Source organism: Emydura macquarii, unplaced genomic scaffold (genome assembly GCF_026122565.2).
Source record: "Emydura macquarii macquarii isolate MOO-44397 ecotype Brisbane River unplaced genomic scaffold, CSIRO-AGI_Emac_v2 contig_968, whole genome shotgun sequence".
NCBI lineage: Eukaryota > Metazoa > Chordata > Testudines > Chelidae > Emydura > Emydura macquarii.
In genome coordinates this window covers 4451156-4471383 of record NW_027131105.1, presented here as the reverse complement: position 1 = coordinate 4471383, position 20228 = coordinate 4451156, and the positions used below count along the sequence as shown (strand labels likewise).

The 20228-nt window shown below is 61.6% G+C and overlaps 3 protein-coding genes across 7 annotated transcripts; 1 reads left to right on the top strand and 2 right to left on the bottom strand.

Annotated features, from left to right (window-relative positions):
- Positions 1-2505: 2505 nt before the first annotated feature.
- Positions 2506-10297, bottom strand: BSCL2 (BSCL2 lipid droplet biogenesis associated, seipin). Of its 3 annotated transcripts, none has more exons than XM_067543839.1 (11): positions 10100-10297; positions 8993-9593; positions 8492-8573; positions 8064-8207; positions 7440-7574; positions 7001-7098; positions 6632-6773; positions 6234-6306; positions 5973-6062; positions 4253-4342; positions 2506-3678 (listed from the first exon to the last, which is right to left on the bottom strand). In XM_067543839.1, exons 2-11 carry the CDS (start codon positions 9223-9225, stop codon positions 3521-3523), a joined length of 1245 nt encoding a protein of 414 aa, XP_067399940.1. In that variant the 5' UTR covers positions 9226-9593; positions 10100-10297; the 3' UTR covers positions 2506-3520. The 3 variants fall into 3 exon arrangements, with proteins under 3 accessions (XP_067399940.1, XP_067399941.1, XP_067399942.1); XM_067543840.1 differs by having other exon boundaries at positions 10104-10297; XM_067543841.1 differs by having other exon boundaries at positions 8492-8568; positions 10100-10293.
- A 795-nt stretch (positions 10298-11092) lies between these two features.
- GNG3 (G protein subunit gamma 3) lies at positions 11093-14125 on the top strand. Its single transcript, XM_067543845.1, has 3 exons — positions 11093-11442; positions 13028-13133; positions 13413-14125. Exons 2-3 carry the CDS (start codon positions 13035-13037, stop codon positions 13539-13541), a joined length of 228 nt encoding a protein of 75 aa, XP_067399946.1. The 5' UTR covers positions 11093-11442; positions 13028-13034; the 3' UTR covers positions 13542-14125.
- Positions 14126-14949: 824 nt separating this feature from the next.
- On the bottom strand, positions 14950-20038 carry LOC137150127 (adenylosuccinate synthetase isozyme 1-like). 3 transcript variants are annotated; one of them, XM_067543842.1, is made up of 6 exons: positions 19928-20038; positions 19108-19242; positions 18051-18735; positions 17558-17684; positions 16623-16764; positions 14950-15299 (listed from the first exon to the last, which is right to left on the bottom strand). In XM_067543842.1, exons 3-5 carry the CDS (start codon positions 18132-18134, stop codon positions 16652-16654), a joined length of 324 nt encoding a protein of 107 aa, XP_067399943.1. In that variant the 5' UTR covers positions 18135-18735; positions 19108-19242; positions 19928-20038; the 3' UTR covers positions 14950-15299; positions 16623-16651. The 3 variants fall into 3 exon arrangements, with proteins under 3 accessions (XP_067399943.1, XP_067399945.1, XP_067399944.1); XM_067543844.1 differs by having other exon boundaries at positions 19108-19176; positions 19928-19986; XM_067543843.1 differs by lacking the exon at positions 19928-20038 and adding an exon at positions 19770-19898.
- Positions 20039-20228: the final 190 nt, after the last annotated feature.

The window sequence follows — 20228 nt, the reverse complement described above, 5'->3', positions numbered from 1 at the left end:
GCAAAAGATCAATAGTCTGTGTCCAGCCCCAGACAAGGAGAGATTCCCCGTGCCCTGCCCAGTTTGGGAAGCTCAGCCCTTATAGGGGCAGCCCCTACTGACACAACCTCTATGCTAGGTGCTTTATGAACCCAGAATGACAGCCCCTGCCTGAGGAGGGGGGGCAGACAAGACAAAAAGGCACTTGTTTAAAACACAGGCTGGTGCTGTGAGCAGGGGCTGGCTGCTGTACCACCATTGGCAAGCCTGAGCGGCTGGCTGCTGACCTGGTCTAATGGTGTTGGGGTGGGAAGCGAATTTACATGGCTATAATTATACCACTACATGCCCTCCTATGGATGCTGCTATCCCAATCCAGCCATCCCTAGCTCTTATCTAGCACATCTCAGAATGCTTTGTGGGAAACTGAGGCACAGCATGAGCCCTGGCTTGCCCCAGGTCACCCAGGAGACCGTGGCCAAGGTGGGAGTAGAACCCAGGTCTCCTGAGTGTCAGCGCAGTGCTGAGCCCTCATCTTCTTTGCCATGGGACACCTGCCCCACATCGGGGGCAGTGCCCGTCAACGACATTAGCAGATTCAAAGCTGAACTTCATTGGTGCAGAGATAAAGCCTGTTTCCAAACAAATTTATCACCGAAACAACCAAGCTGAAGCAGAGAGATTGCAAGTGCCGAGATACAAACATGTCTGGGGTGGGACAGGGGAGGTGTTCATAGACAGATCCCTCACGCCCCTGCACCCACCCCTCCAGACATGCTTGGATTCTTCCCTTCCCCCTACCTATGTATCACCCCTGCCCCCCATCTCCCTCTATTAGAGGATACTGCAAAAAAACAAAATTCCCCAACCTCCATGCCAAGGGCTGTGTGCCCACACTCACTGCCTGCTGCCCTTTTCCTCCCCTGCCAGGGGCTGTGTGCACACCCCATTGCCCCCTTTCTCCTCATGCCCTGTGTTCTACATGCCCCCCCATTGCCTCCTCCCTCCCCGTTAAAAGTTGATACAATAACGACAGAGAGAAGGGAGATCATGGCCTTCTATTCGCCCTGTCTCCTAACCCAGGGACAGCCACTGTGACTGCAAGGTGGCAAATCCCGCTCTGCTGGATGGTCACACAAGGTGTCATTAGCTGTGGGACACTGCCACGGGATCGTGCTGAAGCCAGGAGCAAAGAAAGACTGAGGGACTGGCTGCATACGTGGACAAGGATAAGCCAGTGTAGGATACTTACGGCTAGTGAAGATTTGGGAAGGGGGAGAAGAGCTCCTATGTCACAGCTCAAGATGATCTCAGAGGATGCGAGCTAACCTTGAGACAGGATCCTCTCCCTCTGCTGGGGAGCTCTTGCGCCTATCTCAGCAGTAGCTGGGGCTGAGTAGTTAGCTAGGCACTGGGGGCAGAGCCAGCCTGCCCCTCCGACCGGTCCCTGCTGTTAACGGGCTGAGCCGGCTGTGCTGAAGCCGCAGTGCGTATTATTCTGTACAGGCTTGCCTACAGTAGACAGATGGGCCATTAGCGACTGCCCAGCCCCATTGACTCCTCAGGTGGGCATGGGGAACATTCCCAGAAGTGCCTCACTGGCTTTAGCAGCCCCCATTACATTTACAAAGGGGCCTGAGTCCCCGCACTTGCAAAGAAAAGGGGGGTCAGGTTTCTATACCCCCCCAGGCTGAGGGGTGAGCATCCCCCAGCAGGATGGGGAACTACACCTCCCGCTCCCTCCATCACAAGCCGCCAACCAGCAGCACCCTGGCCTTCCCCACAAAGAGGACAGGACAGGAAGGAGGGCTGGGCCATGCCCCGGCTGGTGGTCTGGGGTCTCTGAGCTGGGGGGGGGGGGGGGGGGGGAAGTTCTTGCCATCAGTCACAGCAGAGACCATGCAAGGCTGAGGGAGAGCAGAGGGTGCAGGGAGCAGCCACAGCCAAGGCAGCCTTCAGCGCCCCCTTCTGCTAGGGTTGAATCCAGCTAGGGTGGACGGGGCTGATGGCCCAGGCCACGTTTGCCCTGAACTCAGAGCAGTGAAGGCTCCTGTACAGTCTTTGTTGAAGGGATGGGCTGCCCCTAGCAGGGACCCAGAGCTCTTCTTGTCCCCCACTAGCTCTGCCACCCACAACCCAGCTCTGCAGGGGCAGAACTTCCCCGTGAAGCTTCTCCTCGAAGCCTGCAGGCCCAAGGTGGGCTGGGGGGGGGGGGGGGCCACTGGAGAGCAGAGGCCTGCCTGCCTATGTGCAGCTGCTTACCTAGGCTGAAGGTGAAGCAGTCTCAGGTGGGGGCCTACAGGAGGGCAGCCAGAAGCTCACAGTTGGTTTGGAGGCAGGAAGGGGGTAGGAGCCTGTTTCCTGCATTGGCCCCCCAAGCACAGCTGGGCTTGGTGGAAGAGGGGGTGCAGCTGGAGCTGCCCTGAGGAGCTGCAGGTGGATGTGCCTCCACAGGCACCCCCAGCCCCTCACAACATGAGAACAGGTGCAGCTCCCACCCTGGGAAGGCACCATTGCATTCCCCCCTCCCCAGCTCCCAGCACAAGCCCTGCATGGACAGATTCTAACACAGGGGAACTCCCCCACAGCTAGCACTGCTACCCCACTCCCTACCCTGTCCCCTAGTGGGGGCTGGAATAGCCAGGAGCCCCCACAGCCAGCGCTCCTGCCCCACTCCATACAGAGCCCGCTGCTGGAAGATGCAGTCAGGCACCTACAATGTTCTCCTAACACCCCTAGTAAGAGGGCAAAGGCTGCAGGGAGCTTGTAGGGTGGCTGGATGCGTGGGCTGGGCTCAGGAATCAGGCTCTGCACCATGCATCACTCACTACAGCTGCCAGGTGCCCACAGGGGAAGGAGACAGGTGAAGGCAGCGGCATACCAGGAGCAGACAGCTCCACTGCCAGGCTTACAGCCCTCTCTGGAATCCAGCCCCAGTTACTGAGCCCTCTGGAATGTAGACACCACAGGAGCCAGGCGGGAGTGATCACGCCATTTTCCGGCTGCAGTGAGCTCAGCTCTGCGGGGGGGGGGGGTTGGGGGGGTGGTGTGTGAAGCCTCCTGTCTGGCTTTGCTGGTCAGGCTCCCTGACAGCAGACAGGAAGGGGTGTGGCTGTGGAGAGACAAAGCAGGTGCTGAGGGACCCCATGCTGCCACCAGGGGCCCCCTGCTTGGAAGAAGAGGGGCCAGGGGCACACCAGCCCAGCTTATCCTGAAGGAAGGGGTTGAGAGGATAGGAGACAGAGCACAACTCATTTCAGCCCCTTCACCATAGGGACCTAGTCCCTGCCCTCCATGGAGAAGTCACCAGCATTGCCGTGCCGCACCCAGACCCCACACCCCAACATTCAGGCCTGCCCACGCCCCACCCCCAGGCGGCCATTTGTGCCTTGCTTTCCCCAGCAGCCTGGCTCTGTTAGCAGGTCGTTTATTAAATTACAGCAAGTCCAAGTGAAGGGTCGGGAGGCTGGAACGTAAACATGAGCTGGGAGCCCAGGGAGCAAGGCCAGCGCGGCTTGTTTTTAGCGGGGGCATGGCACTCTCAGGAGCTAGCGCAGACATGTCTCTGCTGGATCTCAGCCCCGGGGATGGGCTCAGCCCCGTCTCCCAGCTGTGGTAGTGTGAGGGGCATCCCTGCAGGGGGCGGGTAGTTGGCATCTGTGAGCAGGGAGGACTCGTCCACCGACTCGAACTCCGTCTCTGCGGGAGGAGTGGGGAGACAGTTAGAGACCCCAGAAAAACAAGATGGGGGGAGGGGTAGAGTGGCAGGTACAGACCCGGGGGGGAAAGGGGGGGGAAAAGGATTGTCATGGGCTCCAGTGAGAGGAAGCTGCAGGGGTCCTGCAGGGCGCTGCAGACATATCCCGACCTTCAGGGGCCAGATCATGGGTTACCCGCCGAGCCCACAGGAGACAAATCTATCCCCCACGGACAGCTTGGGAACCCCCTAAAGGGGCAGGCCAGGCCTCTCAGCCCATTGGGGGGACAGCCCATCCCCCCAGATATGTCTGTTCCCAGCTGCATACCCCCCCCACCACTGCACGGGGGCAGGGGGAGAGGAGGTTTCTAACTTCCTGCCTGGGTACAAAGGGGGGCCCTGCTGGATGCTGGAGCCTTAGGCAACACTTCAGTGGGTAATGAGTGGGGCTAGATGGTTAGAGTGGGGGAAGGGGGGGGAGGTGGGGCTGAGAGTCAGGGTACCTGAGTTCTATCCCCTACTCGGGGGGGGGGGCGGGGAAGAAGAGATAAGGAGCCTGGAAACCACTTTACCCACCTTCGCTCATATCTGGCTCCTTAGCCTGGGCCATGTCTCCTACAGGGCCAATCGTCTCCAGAGACTCGCCTGGTAGCGGTGGGGGGGAAGCTGCAGGGGAAGGGAGAAGAACAAGTCAGAGGCAGGGCCAGATCCCGGGGTCCTGCCCTCTTGCATAGCAAGGAGAAAGCAGCAAGACAGGCCAGGTCACAGGGCCTTGTCCCCTGCTCCACCCCTAGTGTAGCCAACAGGCAGCACTGGCAAAGGCTTGATTCCCACCCTGGTGGGCTCAAAGGATCCTGCAGCAGTGACTGGGCCTTCCAGCATACCCTCTTTGGAAATTAAATATGAGTTTATAAACCGTCCCCCTAATTGATAGCAGTAACTGGGCCTGGGAAAGGGGCACCAGGAAGGCAGACTCAATGAGTCGCACCAAGGAGACCTACTGACGTGACTCAAGATCAGCATGAAAATCATGCCTGAAACCCAAGCATGGGACCAAGAATCAACCAACCAAAGTTAGGGCATCAGAAATTAGGGCTAATTGGTAAACACAAAAATGTAAGGGGATGGGCTGGTACCACCCACCATTGCCTTCTGGAGTCCTCAGGAAGAGACTCCGGGGAAGGGGGGAATTGGTAGAGATGGACGCTGGCTGACTAAGACAGAAGAGCAGGAAAGAGGGAGCTTCACCACCATGGCTGTCACCCCACTGTTTCCTGGGAGCCCCAGATCTACCCTGACACCACTGGGCCTCTGACCTGATCCTGCGAGATGCCCTGACCAGACTGGGCTAGAGAGAGGGATCTAGACCACATCACCACCTCCACTGGCTTTTGCTGAATCTCAACCACCACCTGGGGTGGGAGACTGTCGTCCACCCCCTCCCCCCATCCTTTCACAGGTCCCTCTCCTTTTTCCTTCTGTCTAATAAGAGTCTGGCTTAGCCGGCCAAGACTGCATATTCCACAACACTTCTGTAAGCCTGTGACCACAGAGCCAGCTACAAGCACTACTCCAAATAGCCCAACAATGGTACGAGTTCACCAGGCCTCAGAACAGCTGACAGGAGCGGGTGGCTGTGCCCGTGCCTGTGTTTCCCAGCAGTAGATGGCAGGTGAGGATCAGGACCAGAGGCAGAAGCTGCATTTACTGTCCCCTTTCTTTCCCCTGTGTATGTTTTTTTTTCCTTCTAGGAAACAGGATCGGACTTTAACACCAGCAACAAGAGCTCCAGCTTCAACAGAACAGTCTTTTCCTGGAGGACAGTTACTGCCATCTAACATCGTGGCAAGGATTGAGAAGGATTTGGGGGGACTGAGGAGGGTGTGTGTGTGGGGGGGGGGAGGGGGTGTTCAAAACCTCTCTCCCGTTAGAGAGGGGGAACAAGAGATGTTGTCACAACGCAAGCCTGACTTAACATTTCCATTCTAAATCCTATCCCTGCTTTTCCTTTCTCTGTATGGTCAAGGCAGGGTTACAGGGGAGCTGCAACGGCTGAGGTCTCTGTACTCCAACCTAAGCCTTGGTTCACACTATTTAATGCCAAGCAGTGAGAGGGTCACGTTAACACCTTTGTCTCTTTGGGCCCATTTATTCCATCTAAATTAATACAACAGTCCTGCCTCCCTGCCCTAGTCCCACCTCAGTGGGAAGGGAACAGACAAGCCCGAGGCTCATGAGGTCCTGCCCCCGCCCCCCTCACCCCCCCGTGACCGAGCTGGAAGAGAATCATAGGTACCTGTGCCCTGGGGAGTCCTCTCCTGGCCACTCGCGCCCAGCCCCACGGCCTCAGGCTGTGGTGTGGTCAGCTCCTCTCCCTCCTCTTGGTCTGCTCAGGGAAGGGATAGGGCAGAGACAAGACCTGCTCAGCACCAGCCCTACCAGGTGAGAGCAACAGAGCCCGCCCCACCCAACAACAGACAAACAGGAACCCCCTCCAACCCAACACAGCAAGTGGAAAGCCCAGGCCCACCCCAGACTCCCCTCCAGCCGCCCGTACCTGGCCTGGAGGTGGCCATGCGCAGTTGTGCCTCCTCTCGCCGCTGCTGCAGGCTTCCATCCCGTGCGTTCACCTAGAGGGTGGGGGAAGGGAGTGAAACCAGGTAAGGCCCAATCCCCAATATGGCCACCCCCATCCTGCCAGAGCCTCCTACCCCTGACTGCATGGAGGGGTATAGCCTCCTGTCTCAACTCCCCCTCCCCATTGGCACCATCCCCTTGACCCTGCTGCACAGACCCCCCACTCCCTGCCCTTCATTCGCATGGGCTACATCCCCTGCTCCATACTGCCCAGAGGGGCACCCTCTCTCTCTGCTCCACGGCCTGCCCCCCCGATTTCCTCACCCCTCTGCCCCATACTGCTCCCCCCCAGGGAACTCCCCAGAGCCACCCTCTCACCTGTACTGAGAGGGGCTCACGGGGCCACACGCTGCCCCAGATCCACTGCAGGTAGCTGAAGAGGACGATGACACTGAGGAAGGTGAAGTTACTGGCCACGCCCAGGATGGCCGAAGTCACTGGGAAATTATAGAGCAGGTACCTGAGACAAGAGGGGATGGAGCCTGAGCATTAGGGGGCTGCAGCCTGGACCCAATCCCCCCCTCCCAGACACAGGCTCCTCCTGCAACCTGCCCATGGGGGTCGATTACAGGGAGCAGCTTGGTGGGGCTGCTGAACTGAGCCCACTGCAGCCCCCTAGCACCAGGAACTGCCCCCAATGCTGCGCAATCCCTTCCCCTTCCCACCAGAGGCATCCCCCTTCCTCACCGCAGGCCTGTGAAGTGGGCATGGATCCGCAGCTGTGCCCCATAGATTTGGATCCGCTTGGTCTGGATTTCTATCACAGCTCCGACGGTCGGGACATACTGGAGGGGACAAGCAGGGTCAGAGCAGTCACCCGCATCCCTAGCTAGCCAACTGGGACAGCAGAGCGCGTGCCTGCCCCCTGCTTTTCCCTCAGCCCAACCCAGGCAGTGGGGTAAGTGCCCACCTCCAACAGCGGGACAAGTGTCCCCATGCTCCCAACCCACACAGCAAGGGGAGCCGTTACTTGCAGCGAAAAGGGAGAGTCTCTGTGCTAGACACCCAGGACACCTCCTGCCGATCAGCTCCCATGCTGGAGGTTCGGAAGCAGAGGCTCTGGCCAGCCCAGCCCCAGTGATCCAGACAACTAATGCAGTAGAGGCCTGCCTGCCCTGCCCCTCACCGAGTCCTCCCTGTAGTCCGAGTACAGCTCCACCTCGACCGTCTGCTTCTGCTCAGCAAAGCCCAAGAAGAAGAGCCCAGCGAAGACCAGAGTGTCCAGGGTGTGCAGCAGACCTGAGCGGTAATGCAGCATGGTCTGGGGGGAGCAGAGCCAATGTTAGCATTGAACTTGAACTCACCCTGGTCCACAGCCACCAACACCTCCCACCAGCGCTCCAGGGCCATTAGGGGCTCTGCCAGCAGGGAGGTGCTTCTTGCTTAAGGATCTCCCAGGGTTTCAGCCCCACTGCACAAGGAGGAAGGGAATTGCCCAAGAGTGTGCAAGGGCAGAGCATAGAATAGAACCCCAGTGTCCTGGTTCCCAGCCCTAATCCACGAGACCCCACTCCCTCCTAGAGACGGGGACAGAAACCAGGAGTCCTGCCTGCCTCCTCTCTTTGCTCTACTTCCCCAAGAGTCACTGCAGCCCCTGGCAATGGGTGGAGTAGCTGGTATGAGGAATCCTGCCTCAGCCTCCCTGGACCCTCCATCTGAGGCAGGGAGGCCAAGATTGTAGGTGTCCATGGCACTGAAACAGGGGAAGTGGGTGGCTCAGAGAGGGGGCTGGGACAGACCCTGGACTCACTGATCTGGCGGAGGAGGAGATGATGCGCCCACCCTTGGTGTAGCAGGACATCACCACCATGAACATGCCCAGGTCCTGGTTCACAGGCGACTCAGGCAGCTCCAGCTCCAGGGAGATGCGATAAGGCTGCCCGTACATCAGCACCTACAGGACAGCAGGAGGTGTCAGACAGAGGGGTGTGATGCCTGACCCCCCAAACCACCCCAGAGGCCCTACAGCCTCCCAGAACACACAGCTGTGGGGAGAGCACATCAGAGATAAAGCAGGGAGGCTGCCCCCTAACCCCACCACTGCAGGGAAACCTGCCACCCCCAGTGCTGCTGCCAACTGGCCCCAGATAACATCACCACACCCCTTGGGTGCCCATGGGGCCAGAATCCCCAGGCAGCTGACAACCAGTGGCCTGCCTCATGCCCACTGGCACTTACCCTGTCCCGGCTGTTTTTGACCAGGGAGATGTTGGCAGTGGGGAAGGAGCATAGGTCAGGGCCTGGCGAGCCACAGTCTGTCCTAGGAGACACAAGGCAGTGGGTCATACTCAGGGATCACCAGCTCCTCCAGACCTCTTCAAACCCACCTCCCTCCCCAGCAGCCCAGACCCTTACTCTTGGGAACAGGTCCCAGCTCAGAGGCACCCACAGCCCCAGAAAGTGGGGGTGGGGGGCAGGCAGCCAAGAGGGCCCCAATGCACTGCCTGTAGGGGCCTGTCTCAGGAAATCTGGCCCAGAGCTGTGCTCAGAAGGTGCACAGAATCCTAGGGTTAGAAGAACTCGCAAGGCTCATCTAGTCTAACCCCTGCCAAGATGCAGGATTTGTTGTGGCTAAACCATCCAAGACAGATGACTATCCAGCCTTCTTTTGAAAACCTCCAGCGAAGGAGCTGCCACAACCTCCCTAGGCAGTCTGTTCCCTCCAGCCACCCCACTCACCTGAAGCGGTAGTGCACGGGGCTGACGTAGCTGACGGTGGGCATGTAGGAGTAGTAGAAGCTGCCATAGAGGAAGACGGCGACCCAGAGCAGCAACAGCAGCACGCAGAGCAGGATAGCCGTCTGCAGCACTGTGCGCCGGACCCGCAGCAACAGCAGTGCGGCCACCTCCTGGGCCCACTGCAAGAAGGGCCCTGTGCTGCCGCTCATGGCACAGGGGCCTTGGGAGTCCATACACAGGTGCCTGTGGGAGGGGGAAGAGAGGGAGCCCCCAGCTCCTGTGTTGGGGAAGGGGAAATAGAGTGGCCGTGCCTGCTCGAGTGCTTGCAAAATGGCTCAGGCTGCTGGAGATGCCCCGTGACCCAGCTGGAAAGGGCCCAGGCTGAGGGGCTCCTTTACAGGAAAAAGGCTCTGGCTCAGGGCAGGCAGGCTGGCCAGTCTGCGCCGCTTGGCCTTCCAGTAGTTGTCTCTAGCCATGGGAGAGGGTCCCAGGGGAGTCACTGGCACGTAGGCAGGTCCATGCCAACAGGCTCGTGGCAGGGCTTCCCCGGAACTGGTCACACGCTGGAGTTGTGCCTCAGGGGCCAAAGACCAGAACCAATCTGAGGAAGAAAGGACACAAATAACGGGGTCAGCAGGGAAACCACATGGGGGAGTCTAGACTGGGCAGCAGGATTCCTGGGTTCTGGTCCAGCCTAGGGGGGAAGGGATGTGTTCGGTGTCTGGATGCCGCAGCCTACCCACAGCTTGGAAAGGGGGTGGGGAGAAGGGCTAGATGGCTGAGGCAGCCCCCAGCTAGAAAGGAGGGTTGGGAGTTAGAACTCCCGCTTCTGCTTGTGAGAAACACTATAAGATCGGACCCGCCTCTGGAGGAGGTGATGTCTAGTGGTTAGAGCAGGGGGCGCTGGGAGCTCGGGCTCCTAGGTCTGCCCCAGTTTTAGAGGGCGCGGAAGGTCTAGCGACCAGAGCAAGGGGGCGGGGGGCGCTAGGAGCCCGGACTCCTGGGTTCTATCCCAGCCCCGGGCGGGGCGGGGCGCCCCGCGTCCTAGGCCCGGGCGGGGTGCACCAGCAGCCAGGCCCAGGGTCACTCGGCGGGAACCGCTCTCACCGACCCGGCCGCCCGTCCAGCTCCGTCTTGGCCGCCGCGCCGCCGGCTCGGTTCGGCTCCACCTCTTCCGGGCGCGAGACCGCCAGGCCCGGCAGCCTCCGGGAGCTGGCAAAGAGCGCGGCGGCGGCGGCGGAGCGGGGTCGGGGCCGGAAAGAGCTCCGCCCACTGCAGGCACCATCCGTCACGTGATCAAAGACGCGCCTCTCCCTGTCTCCATGGCGACGCGATCTCTGAGAGCAGCCCCCCCCAAACTCCCCTTCCCCCGAAGGCCCGCCCCGCCCCCCCCAGACACCCTGGCGATCCCTGCCCCCCATCCCCTCCACCCCAGGGTCCTTGCCCCCCCCCACCGAGAGACCCCTCCCACTGCAGCGTCACCCGGGACGCTCTGTCCCCCAGCCCCGTGTCCCTGTCCCCGCAGAGCAGCACCCACGGTCCTGCCCCTCCCCCCCGAGAGAGAGCGAGACCAGCCCCCCCCAGACAGACACTCGCAGGGCTGATGGGCTCCCACCCAAACCCTGACCCAGACACACCCCCGCCCGTCCATGCCCCCCCGCGGCCCCCCTTCACCCCGTATACCGGCTCCCCCCCCCCAGGGCCCCCGCCTACTCCGGGACTGCCCCGCAGAGAGACCCCCCCGCCCCGCCCCCCGGACAACGCTCCGGAGTAGGAGGGATCGGGGCGCGGGGCGGCAGGACCTGCCCGGGGTGGGCGGGTGCCAGGTGTCTGCCAGCCCCCAGCCCAGCTCCATGGCAGGGCACCGGGAGTCCGGACGCCCGGCTCCTGTCCCCAGGTCGGGGAACGGAGCGGTGGCTGCGGGGCTGGGAACCAGGAGCCGGGGGCTCGATGCCGGGAGCGGCCCCGATCCAGGCAGGGCGGCAGCCCCCGTGCCCGGCGCTGCCCCTGATGTCAGATTTCCAAATGAGCGTGGTGGGGAGACGGGTCCTCACTGCAGCTGCTGCGGGCCTGTACCACCAGCCGCTGTGCAGGGGTGCCCGGAACCCAGCCCCTGCCTGGCCCCGTCTGGGGCGCTATGCCCCGCTAGCGCCCGCTGGCTCCCTCCCTCCCGCCCTACCGGGGCTGTGCACCAGGGGCCCCTCGGGGCTGGGCAGGGAGCCAGCGCTCAGCCGGGCGCCGCTGGGCGTGCGCTCCTCCCCCCGCAGCAGGCATGGTCCGCTCCCAGCATCGAGCGGCTCTGAGCATCCTTAAGGTACCAGGGCGCATTGAATTAGCTGCATCCCTGAGGAGGCAGAGGGAGCGGAGCCGTCTGCAGGGCGCTCGGGGCACCTGGGTGCACAGGGGAGCCCATCCCTGCGTCTCTCCAGCTCCGGCAGCGACCGTCGAAGGTCAGTGCCCAGGGGTGCCCTGGCCAGCCACTGGGGCATGCCAGATACCAGAGGAGCAGCCAGCCTGGATGGGGGGCAGGGGGCACCGGGTGCTGCTGCTGTACTGGCAGGGCCCATGTGGGGCTGGCTGCTGGATGGGGGCCCTAGCCGTGCCACTCCCAGGTGGGCAGGGTTAAGGGGGGTTGGGGTAGGGTTCTTCCCCATCTGGGCTCAGAGCTGCCCCCCAAAGCATATTGCCGAGAGAGAGGGCGGGAGCAAAGGGACGCTGCATTTGAGGGCTGGGGGCAGATGCAGTGGGGGGAGCAACCTGGGGCAGGCCAGGGAGCAGGCTGCTGGTGCTGTCGGAGGGGGAGCAGAGTGAGCAGCAGCCCCTTTGTCTGCACAGAGGGCTGGGCTAGTCATCCTGCACCCGCGCCCAGCACTGTGCAAGGGGGCAGTGGGTGCCCCTCCAGGGGCTGCAGCGAGGGGTTGGGGGCTGCAGGTCAGCTGGGGAAAAGGGACTCAGTGAGGGGCGGGGCGGGGGGGTCAGAGATGGGGTAGAACTGAGAGGAGGAGCTCAGAGAGGAATCAGGTCTGAGCAGCTCCTGCCTCCCAGCCGGGTGCTCAGGCCAATCTGAGATTTGGGGCCCTGAGGGGGTCTCAGTCCCACCGAGAGACAATCCTGGGGGGCAGCACAGGCCCTCTTGTGCCTGAGCCTGAGAATAGAATGGGAAGGGGGGCTCAGGGATGGTCCCACTCGCTCCCTTCTCCCTGGGGCTGAGCTCTGGCTGGCACAATCCCCACTCAGCCCAGGCAGGCGGCTCCCAATGTTGAGTGACTATGGGGCAGGACAGTCTGTTCTGCATCTACTGCCACCCCCTGCCTCAAAGGGGGGCAGTTAAGGTACTTATGACATAGGACAATGCCCCTAGCCATGGGGAGGCAGGCCCAGCCATCAGATGGTACCTTGCTACCCATTGGCAGAACCCCCCATGCATGGGGAATGACCCCCCTCCAATCTCTCCAGGGCAGGAGTGGCCACACTGGAGCAAATTAGGGCTGTCATTCTGGGGTGGGAGCACCCCCCTTCCATCCTCCCCCACGATCCCCTCCCCAATGCCATGCCCAAGGGGACTGGGCTCCAACTTGGGATGCTTGGGCTGTCTGGACAAGCTCTAAAAGGCGCCAGTTGGTCCTGAGCAGCCAACAGTGCACCATGCAGCTGGGAGCTCTGGGTTGTAGGGGGAGCACTAGACAGCCAGAGTCAGGGATACAGGGCCTGGGCCAGGAGGAGGTAGGGCAAAGGGGGAAGCTGGGCCCAAGAGCTGGAGTGGGGGTTTGTAACTCCCCTGGTAAAGCTCAGCTGTAGCCACCCCCCCAAGACCCATACTGCTGGGGAGAAACTGAACCCACAGCAGCAAGATTGGAGCCCCCTGTCACCAGCAGCCTGTGGGGACAGTGGTGAGGGGCTAGCATGGCCCAAAGAAGCTGAGAAGCAGGGGCGGTTGTCTAGCGGTCTGTCCCCAGTCCACTGGTCAGGAGGCTCCAAGACATGGGCCCCCAGGTTCCCATTAACTCTTGCCCAACCTCTGCTCTCCCTCTACAGGGTCCCCATGAAGGGCGAAACCCCCGTCAACAGTACCATGAGCATCGGGCAGGCCCGCAAGATGGTGGAGCAGCTCAAGATTGAGGCCAGCATGTGCCGGATAAAGGTGGGGACTGGGGTGGCATCTTCACTGCTACTGTGGTGGAAAAGGGCCCCACCCACCTTCACTGCTACTGTAGTGGAAAAGAGCCCCACCCACCCACTCCCAGAGCTGGAGTAGCCAGGAGGCTGGCACTCCTGCGTCGTTCCCTAGAGTGCCCCTGCTGGGAGAGGCCAGGGCTGGAGGAGCTGAGGGCTCGCCCCACAGCCGGTGTTCCTGCCCCACTTCCTACAGCATCTCCTGCTGGGCCCACCCTGCAACGTTCTCACGCCCCGCTCCCTGCAGGTATCCAAGGCAGCAGCTGACCTGATGACATACTGTGATGCCCACGCCTGTGAGGACCCGCTCATCACACCAGTGCCCACCTCTGAGAACCCATTCCGCGAGAAGAAATTCTTCTGTGCGCTGCTCTGAGCCCTGCCTGCCCCACCCCTCAGCTACAGCCCCTGTATAGCCCCACTCCCAGCCTCTTCCCTACCCTTCCCCGGTGATTGGGCAGGACTTCCCAGGTAGGCCTGACCCCCCGCAAACCCTCAGGTCCTCCTAGGGCCAGCTTTGGCGCTGGCTGTGCGGCTGGGACCGCTACTCCCACCCGCCCAACTGAGCTTCCCCAGAGAAGGCACCTGCCCTGAGCCAAAGCCCCTCCCCCTCAGGGGGAACCAGCCCCACTCTCGCTCCTCACACCCCAAGCAGGAGGGAGCATCGCACCTCACCCTGGCAGGAGTCACTCCAAGCCCTGCTCCCCTCTCCTGGCCTGGGGCAGCTGAAGCTGCGGGACCATCCCCAGCAGTGTCACGGCAGCCACAAATCCCCCCATTTCCATTAGAGGGGCAGGCCGTCAACTCCCAGTCTGCTGCTCCTGGGCCTGAGGAGGCAGAGGGGGAAAGAGGCCCATCCCCTTCCCCCAGGGCTGGAGGGGCAGCACTCAGACTGCAGGGCTCAGCTGCCCCACACACTGTAAACTGGGACCTCGAGAATAAAGTAACAGGAGGCACAGATGCTGGGCTGGCATCAGTGTTATTGCAGTGTGGCAGCACAAGGGGGCGCCAGAGGCAGTGCCAGAGGGGTTCATGGCACTAAGGGGCCTGGGTTGGGGGAATGGGATGGGCAAAGGCAAGGTCAGTGCCAGGACACTGCTGCCATCAGAGGAGGCTGGCTGGGGGGTGGATAGGGGCATCAGCGGGGGCTTGTTTGGGAGTAAGCAGGGGGGCACTTTTGGGATGAGGGGCCTAGCTTGAGAAGTGTGTGGGGGAGAGGGGGGCGCTAGGCACTGCACCAGGAGCTTTGCTGACAGCTGGAGTCCCAGCCCAGTCTCTATGTGCAGTGGGCAGCCTGCAGCCCTGGAGCCCGATGGTGGGAGCCACCATTCCCCCATCCTAGTGCAGACTGGCTCAGGGACCCCGGGAGGAAAGGGAGCAGCCCAGACAGCCCCTAGCTCACAGCCCACTTCCCACCCCTTAGGGAAGCTGGGTGGCTTCTACACACACAATAATCCACCCAACTGCAAACACGGCACCCGCTGCCCCTCCGCCAACCCGTGCCAGGGCATGCATGGCTCCCCCCACTGATAGTGCCAGACAGCACCCCCCCCCCCCCCGGAATCACCTCCCCCCCACTGACACAGCACAGGGCTCCATTGTGAAAATAAATTGTAGCTCTTTATAGCTATTTCTATACAGTCAAAAAGCAGCTGTGGGTGGGGTGCCTCTCCGGACATGGAGAGAGAGGAGACAGCAGTGCCAGGAGTGACGTGGAGCAGGATCTGGGGTTGGGCTGAGGCCCCCAACCTGGAGCAAACACAGCCTGCTTGGCACAGTGCTGGAGATAGATGATGGGGAGCTGCACAGCCCAGCCTCCAGCATGGGGGAGCAGAGCGTGGCAGGCAGCCTGTGAACTGCAGGCGGGGGCTCCCTGCTATGGGCAGCACGGGAGTGGTGGTGAAATCACAATTCACTCTTTCCCGGGAGGGGATGGAGCCCTCCACAGCACAGGGGGGTGTATGGCAAAGCAAGGGGCATGTCTGCAGCTGCTCCCAGCCTTTGGTCCCTGTGATCCTTTGCTGACAGGTCTGTGTGTCAGGGGTCAGAGCCCCCTGGGAGCGACGGTTGGCCAGGGAGGCTCAGAAAATCTTGCTGATGGATTCACCGAACTTTCTGACGCCGACCCACTTCACTGCAAGAGGAGTGGGAGGGGGTGAGAACTGGGAACCCCCAGCCCTGAGAGGCAAATCCCCCTCTCCCTTCCCACAAGCAGGGCAGATCTCCTCCACGCACACTCCCACCTCCCCTCAGCAGAACCCTCCCTTCTCCGGCGGCTTGGCTGGAGGCTCCAGAAACCTCGATGAAGGATTTGTGGAACTTCCTGACACTGGCCCACTTGAGCGCAGGGGGAGAGAGGCAGATCCCATGGCATCCCCTTCCCAGGGACCCACACAGCACCCCCAAGGGGCGCCCAGCGTTCCTATTACCAGGCCCTGATGCTAGGGCTGTGACCTGGGCCAGCAGGCAGCTCGGTGGGGCTGCGGATGCACCTGGCGCCCCAAGGTAGCCTTCAAAGAGAACGTAGCTCTGGGCCTGTGGGCGCAGCTGTGGGCCTGCTCTGTGTGGCACTGCCAGCCTCTCGTAGCCCACTGACACCTTGGTCGGCAGCTCCTGGGTTGCTGCAGGGAGCAGAGAGCCTTACTGGCTGCTGCACGGCCCGAGGGAGCCCCTACCCTGCTAGGAGCCCCATCCACCCCCAGGGCAGCTCAGCCCCTTCCCCCTCCCCACACCCAGGACTGTCCTCAGGTGGCTTGGCCCCCTGAACACCCGGAGGGACTCCTGTCCCCACCTGGGGATGGCTCAAGTCCCTCCCCCCTCTGCTGGAGACCCCAGGGAGCCCTGCACCCCTCCCCCCACAAGCTCAGGGGATACAAGGCCTCACTCCCAAGGCCACTGCCCTCCCATTGTGGGGAAGGCAGAAGAAGGGGCAATACCTCCCCTTCACAGGGTAACCCCACCTCTGGCTCACCTGGAAAGTACGTGATGGGTTTCCCTTCCAGCCATAATCTCTGGGAAGGTGCCCAGGACATCTAGCTTGGGTGAGTGCCAGGCTCCAGCGAGAGCAGGGGGCGGGTTATGCAGCTTGATGAGGGCAGTGTGTGTGTGTGTGTGTGGGGAAGTGAGACCCGAGCACGTGGGGGGCAGTGACTGACAGCGAGGGGCGGGTGCATGAGGTGAGAACAGGGGTGGGAAAGGTTAGAGAATGGAGGGGAGGATTGGAGAGCAGGGGGCTGGTGAGGCTGTGGGGTGGGGATGGGGGAGGAGATGGGAGCGTGGGTATGGAGGCAGTTATTGAGGCTGTGAGATGGGGCAGTGGGGGAGGGGATGGGGGGCTCAGTGAGACTGTGAGGTGGGGGGGCAGTGGGGAAGGGGACAGGGCCCTTATGTGCTGAATCTGTTATGGGCTGCCCATAAGCATCAGGACAAATGGGGGGTGGGGGAGAACTTGTCTCACCTGGCCATTCAGACCCACACTCACATTGTCTACTCCACCTTCACCAGCCCATACACCTTCCCAATGTAGTACGGTGGGACCTGCAGGCCTGTGCAAACAACCTCCACTGTGCAGTTTGAGGATGTCACAAATGGGTATGTCCCTGGGGAGAGATGAGAGGTCAGGGTGGCAGCAAGCGGGGCCTTCAGAAATGGGGCTTACGGTCCCCCATCTCTAACCCACAGTCCACGCTATCCCAGCCCCGGAGTCCAGCTGTGATGAGGACTCTCCCTTCCCAGCCTGCACTGTGTTGACCAGGACGCGAGGCTGTTGTTTGGCTGCTGCTGCTTTTGCTGTGCAGAGCCCCACGGAGGAGAGAGGGGTGCAAAATGCATGCATTTTGGTGCTGTTTTTAGGAACGTGTGACTCAGTTTCCCCATTCACTTTGTGTGGCTCCCTGCTGGGGGTGAGGGGTTAACTCCTCCTTTGGGGAGGGTGAGAAGGGATGGCTGGGTGTCACATAGCCATATCTGGTTCCAGCCCAAACCAGCTTATCAACAGCTGAGTGTTGTCAGCCCAGATGAATGAAGGTTCCTGCAGAGACAATGGAAGCTCCCAGGAAAGCACAACAGCAAGGCAGTAGGGCTGGAGCGAGGAACAAAGGAGCAGGAGTGGTGAGGAGAGAAGACAATCTCGGCAGCCCCAAGCACAGCACACACAGGGTCAGAAAGACAGACATGGGCTCCAGGCCGCCAAGGAGAAAGCAGGGCAGTTGCTTCTGCCAACACAGGCTTGGATTTAAGTCCTGCTTTCCCAGCTAACCCAAGTCTTGGAGCCGTGCGGCTGCCCTAGGAAAAGCTCAGTCCAGGGCTGGGCGCTCCCTAAAGAGACTGCAAATAGACAGGGCAGGGGCCTCACCCACTGTTCACCCGGCATGGGGAGTGCGCCACACTTACCGAAGTCCATATCCAGCAGGGCAGCACTGGCTCCTTCCACCAGGATCTTCTTGGAGGACCTGAGCAGGGCCTGGTGCATGAAACAGACACCATACTTCCCCAGGGGCTGGATCTTTTTAGCATAGACCTGGGGCGAGGTGCTGGGATCAGACAGATGGGTGGGAGGGGAGGTGCTACCACACAGTCTCTGGGGCTACTCAGGGACACTGGGAGTTCTCGGCCAGGTGGGGGATCAGGAGTGTCTTTCCAGGGGGAAGTGGAGGGCAGTTCCTGGAAGGGGGGTTGGTTCTCAGCCAGGTGGAGGACCCCTGGGGACAAGGGAGTATTTCTGGGTGATTCTCAGGCAGGTAGGGGATCCCCAGAGGGGAAGGAGGTGTTTCTGGAGGGAAGATTGGTTCTCAGCCATGTGATGGACTCCTGGGGGAAGAGTTATTCCTGGGGCAGAGGGGAGGGTTGTTTGCAGCTGGGGGGGAGAGATCACTGGGACCCTTACCCATCTAGAGCTGTTGCAACTCCGCCTCTGTGTCAATATTGGGTACATGGCCTTATGCTGCAGTCCAGCTAGCATCCTGACCATAATGACCCCACAAGCGCACCCCCAACCACCACTGGGCAGGGACTGCAGGGAGAGGAGCTGCCCTGTCCCCAGGGAATGTGAAACCCATAGAAACAGCCTCCCCTCCCCTCAACCCCAGGCATCCTCAAAGGAGATCCTCCCCAGCCCAGCCTCTGCCATTAGTAACCACGGGGAACCCCTCTGGAAATACCCCAGTCCCAGCTCCATCCCTCTTGCCCCTCCCAAATGGAGACCCAGCTGTTAACCCCACATCACTTCTTGTCACCCTCCTGCTGCTGCTCCCAGATCCGGTCCACAGCCTGGTGGAAACCAAACACTGGAGCAACAGAGAACAGGAGATGAGGTGAGAGGGGAGGGACACCCCCATCCCCTGCTACCACTGCCCCACCAGTACCCTCCCCATCTGCTGCCAAACCCCCCCGACTGCCTCCACCAGTCCAGCTGCCAAGTCATCCCCTCCCAGTGAGCCCAGAGCCCCCTGGTTCGTGATAGGAGACATTCCCAGGGCAGGAGGAGAGGTCCTGAGGATGCAGACAACACCCCTGCTGGCTGCTGTGAGCTCTATCTGAGATCACCGGCCCCGACTTCCAGCCCTCCAGGCCTGCAGGGAAGAAAAACACATTACTGTGGGAAGGTCAGTCAGGATCACCCCAGGCCTCCCCCATGGGACCCTCACAGCCTAGCCCACGCTACACGCCAGGCCTGAGCCTCCCCTCCCCGTGCAGGGGGGTCATGACAGCCCTGCTACAAAGAGTGGGAATTGCGATTTACTTACCCTGCCTTTATGTAACCAGGGGAAGGTGGGGGAGAACAAGAACCCAGGAGTCCTGACTCCCACCCCTGCTCTAACTCACGAGACCCTACTGCCCTCCCAGAGTTGGGGACAGAACCCAGGAGTCCTGCCTGCGCCCCTGCCCACCAAACCCTCTCTCCGAGGGAGGGGACAGCAAGGTGGCTGGGATCAGTCACTCACCAGGCCCTTTCTTAAGGTTCTTTTCAGCTTCTTCAAAGAGCCCCAGCAGGTGACTGACCACTCCACTCCCTGGACAGACACACAGCAGCAGGCTCTCAGGCTGGGGTGCCAGGGGCTGAACGAGGGCCAAAGGGCCTAGAAGAGATGCGGCATGGGGAGGTGGCATTGCAGGCCAAGACCCTGCTGAGCATTGGAAGCAGGGCAGCATTGGGGGTCAGGGTGGGGATGCAAAGGGATACAGGTGTGTGCACGTGGGGGGTGTCACTCAGCAATGAGGAGCCCGCAGGGCACTGGGGAAGATGAGGGTGTAGGCAGGTAGATGGGGCCGTAGAGAGGTCTTGCACTGATGAAGGAGGCAGCATGGCAGTTCTGGACCCTGCTGGGGGCCAGAGGGGGAGTATTGGGGGGCTGAGGTGGGGATACTGGGGTACAGGGAGGATTCTCACCGATGGAGGAGGTGACATGGTGGCTCAGGAACCCTCTGACCTTTGGGGGTGGGGATAGAGGGGGATACTGGTGAACACTGAAGTCACTCTCCCATGCAGGAGGTGGGGTGCTGGGGTGGGGATGCGGGGGGCCATTGGGGCACATGGGGTCACCCAGCGATGACGGAGATGGGGCGGTGGTTCAAGACCCCGCTGGGGAACAGGTAGAAATCGTACTCGACCTGCCCCACGGTGCGCCCCGCGTTGGTCCCCGCTGCGGTGCGGGGCCAGGCCGGTCGGAGGACGGGGGTGGACGCGGGAGCCTGGGGCTCTGGAGCAGCCATCGCAGTGAGCCCCACCCCCCGCAGCGCAGCCACCCCCCGGCACCTGCTCACCAGGGCAGCGTCCGCAGCCAGCAGACCCACCACCGCGCCCCAGAACCACGTCACCCCGGGGCCGCCCGCCCCCCGGTCCATCCCCGTTCTGCTGGCCCTAGCCCGACCCCGTGCCCTCTGCCCCAGCCACGTGCAGGCTTTAGGCTGCACCTGCCAGTCCAAGACATGGGGCGGGAACATGGCGGCGTCCAGGTCGGCTTCAGCACCCGGAGCCAACATGGCGGCGCCCAGGGTCGCTCAATAGCTGGAACCAACATGGCGCGGCGCTGGGGCTAAGGGGCGGGCGGGCGCGCGCAGAATC

Bases quoted from the DNA above. Each gene is read 5' to 3' on its own strand.
- BSCL2 (XM_067543839.1), bottom strand. From the start codon at position 9,225: ATGGACTCCCAAGGCCCCTGTGCCATGAGCGGCAGCACAGGGCCCTTC. The intron at 8,208-8,491 runs GTAAGTGCCAGT...GCTGTCCTGTAG, and splicing joins TCAAAAACAGCCGGGACAGG to GTGCTGATGTACGGGCAGCC. The intron at 7,575-8,063 runs GTGAGTCCAGGG...TGCTCCCCCCAG, and splicing joins TCTCCTCCTCCGCCAGATCA to ACCATGCTGCATTACCGCTC.
- GNG3 (XM_067543845.1), top strand. From the start codon at position 13,035: ATGAAGGGCGAAACCCCCGTCAACAGTACCATGAGCATCGGGCAGGCC. The intron at 13,134-13,412 runs GTGGGGACTGGG...CGCTCCCTGCAG, and splicing joins CCAGCATGTGCCGGATAAAG to GTATCCAAGGCAGCAGCTGA.
- LOC137150127 (XM_067543842.1), bottom strand. From the start codon at position 18,134: ATGGTCAGGATGCTAGCTGGACTGCAGCATAAGGCCATGTACCCAATA. The intron at 17,685-18,050 runs GTAAGGGTCCCA...ACCTCGCCCCAG, and splicing joins GTTGCAACAGCTCTAGATGG to GTCTATGCTAAAAAGATCCA. The intron at 16,765-17,557 runs GTAAGTGTGGCG...ATCTCTCCCCAG, and splicing joins CCTGCTGGATATGGACTTCG to GGACATACCCATTTGTGACA.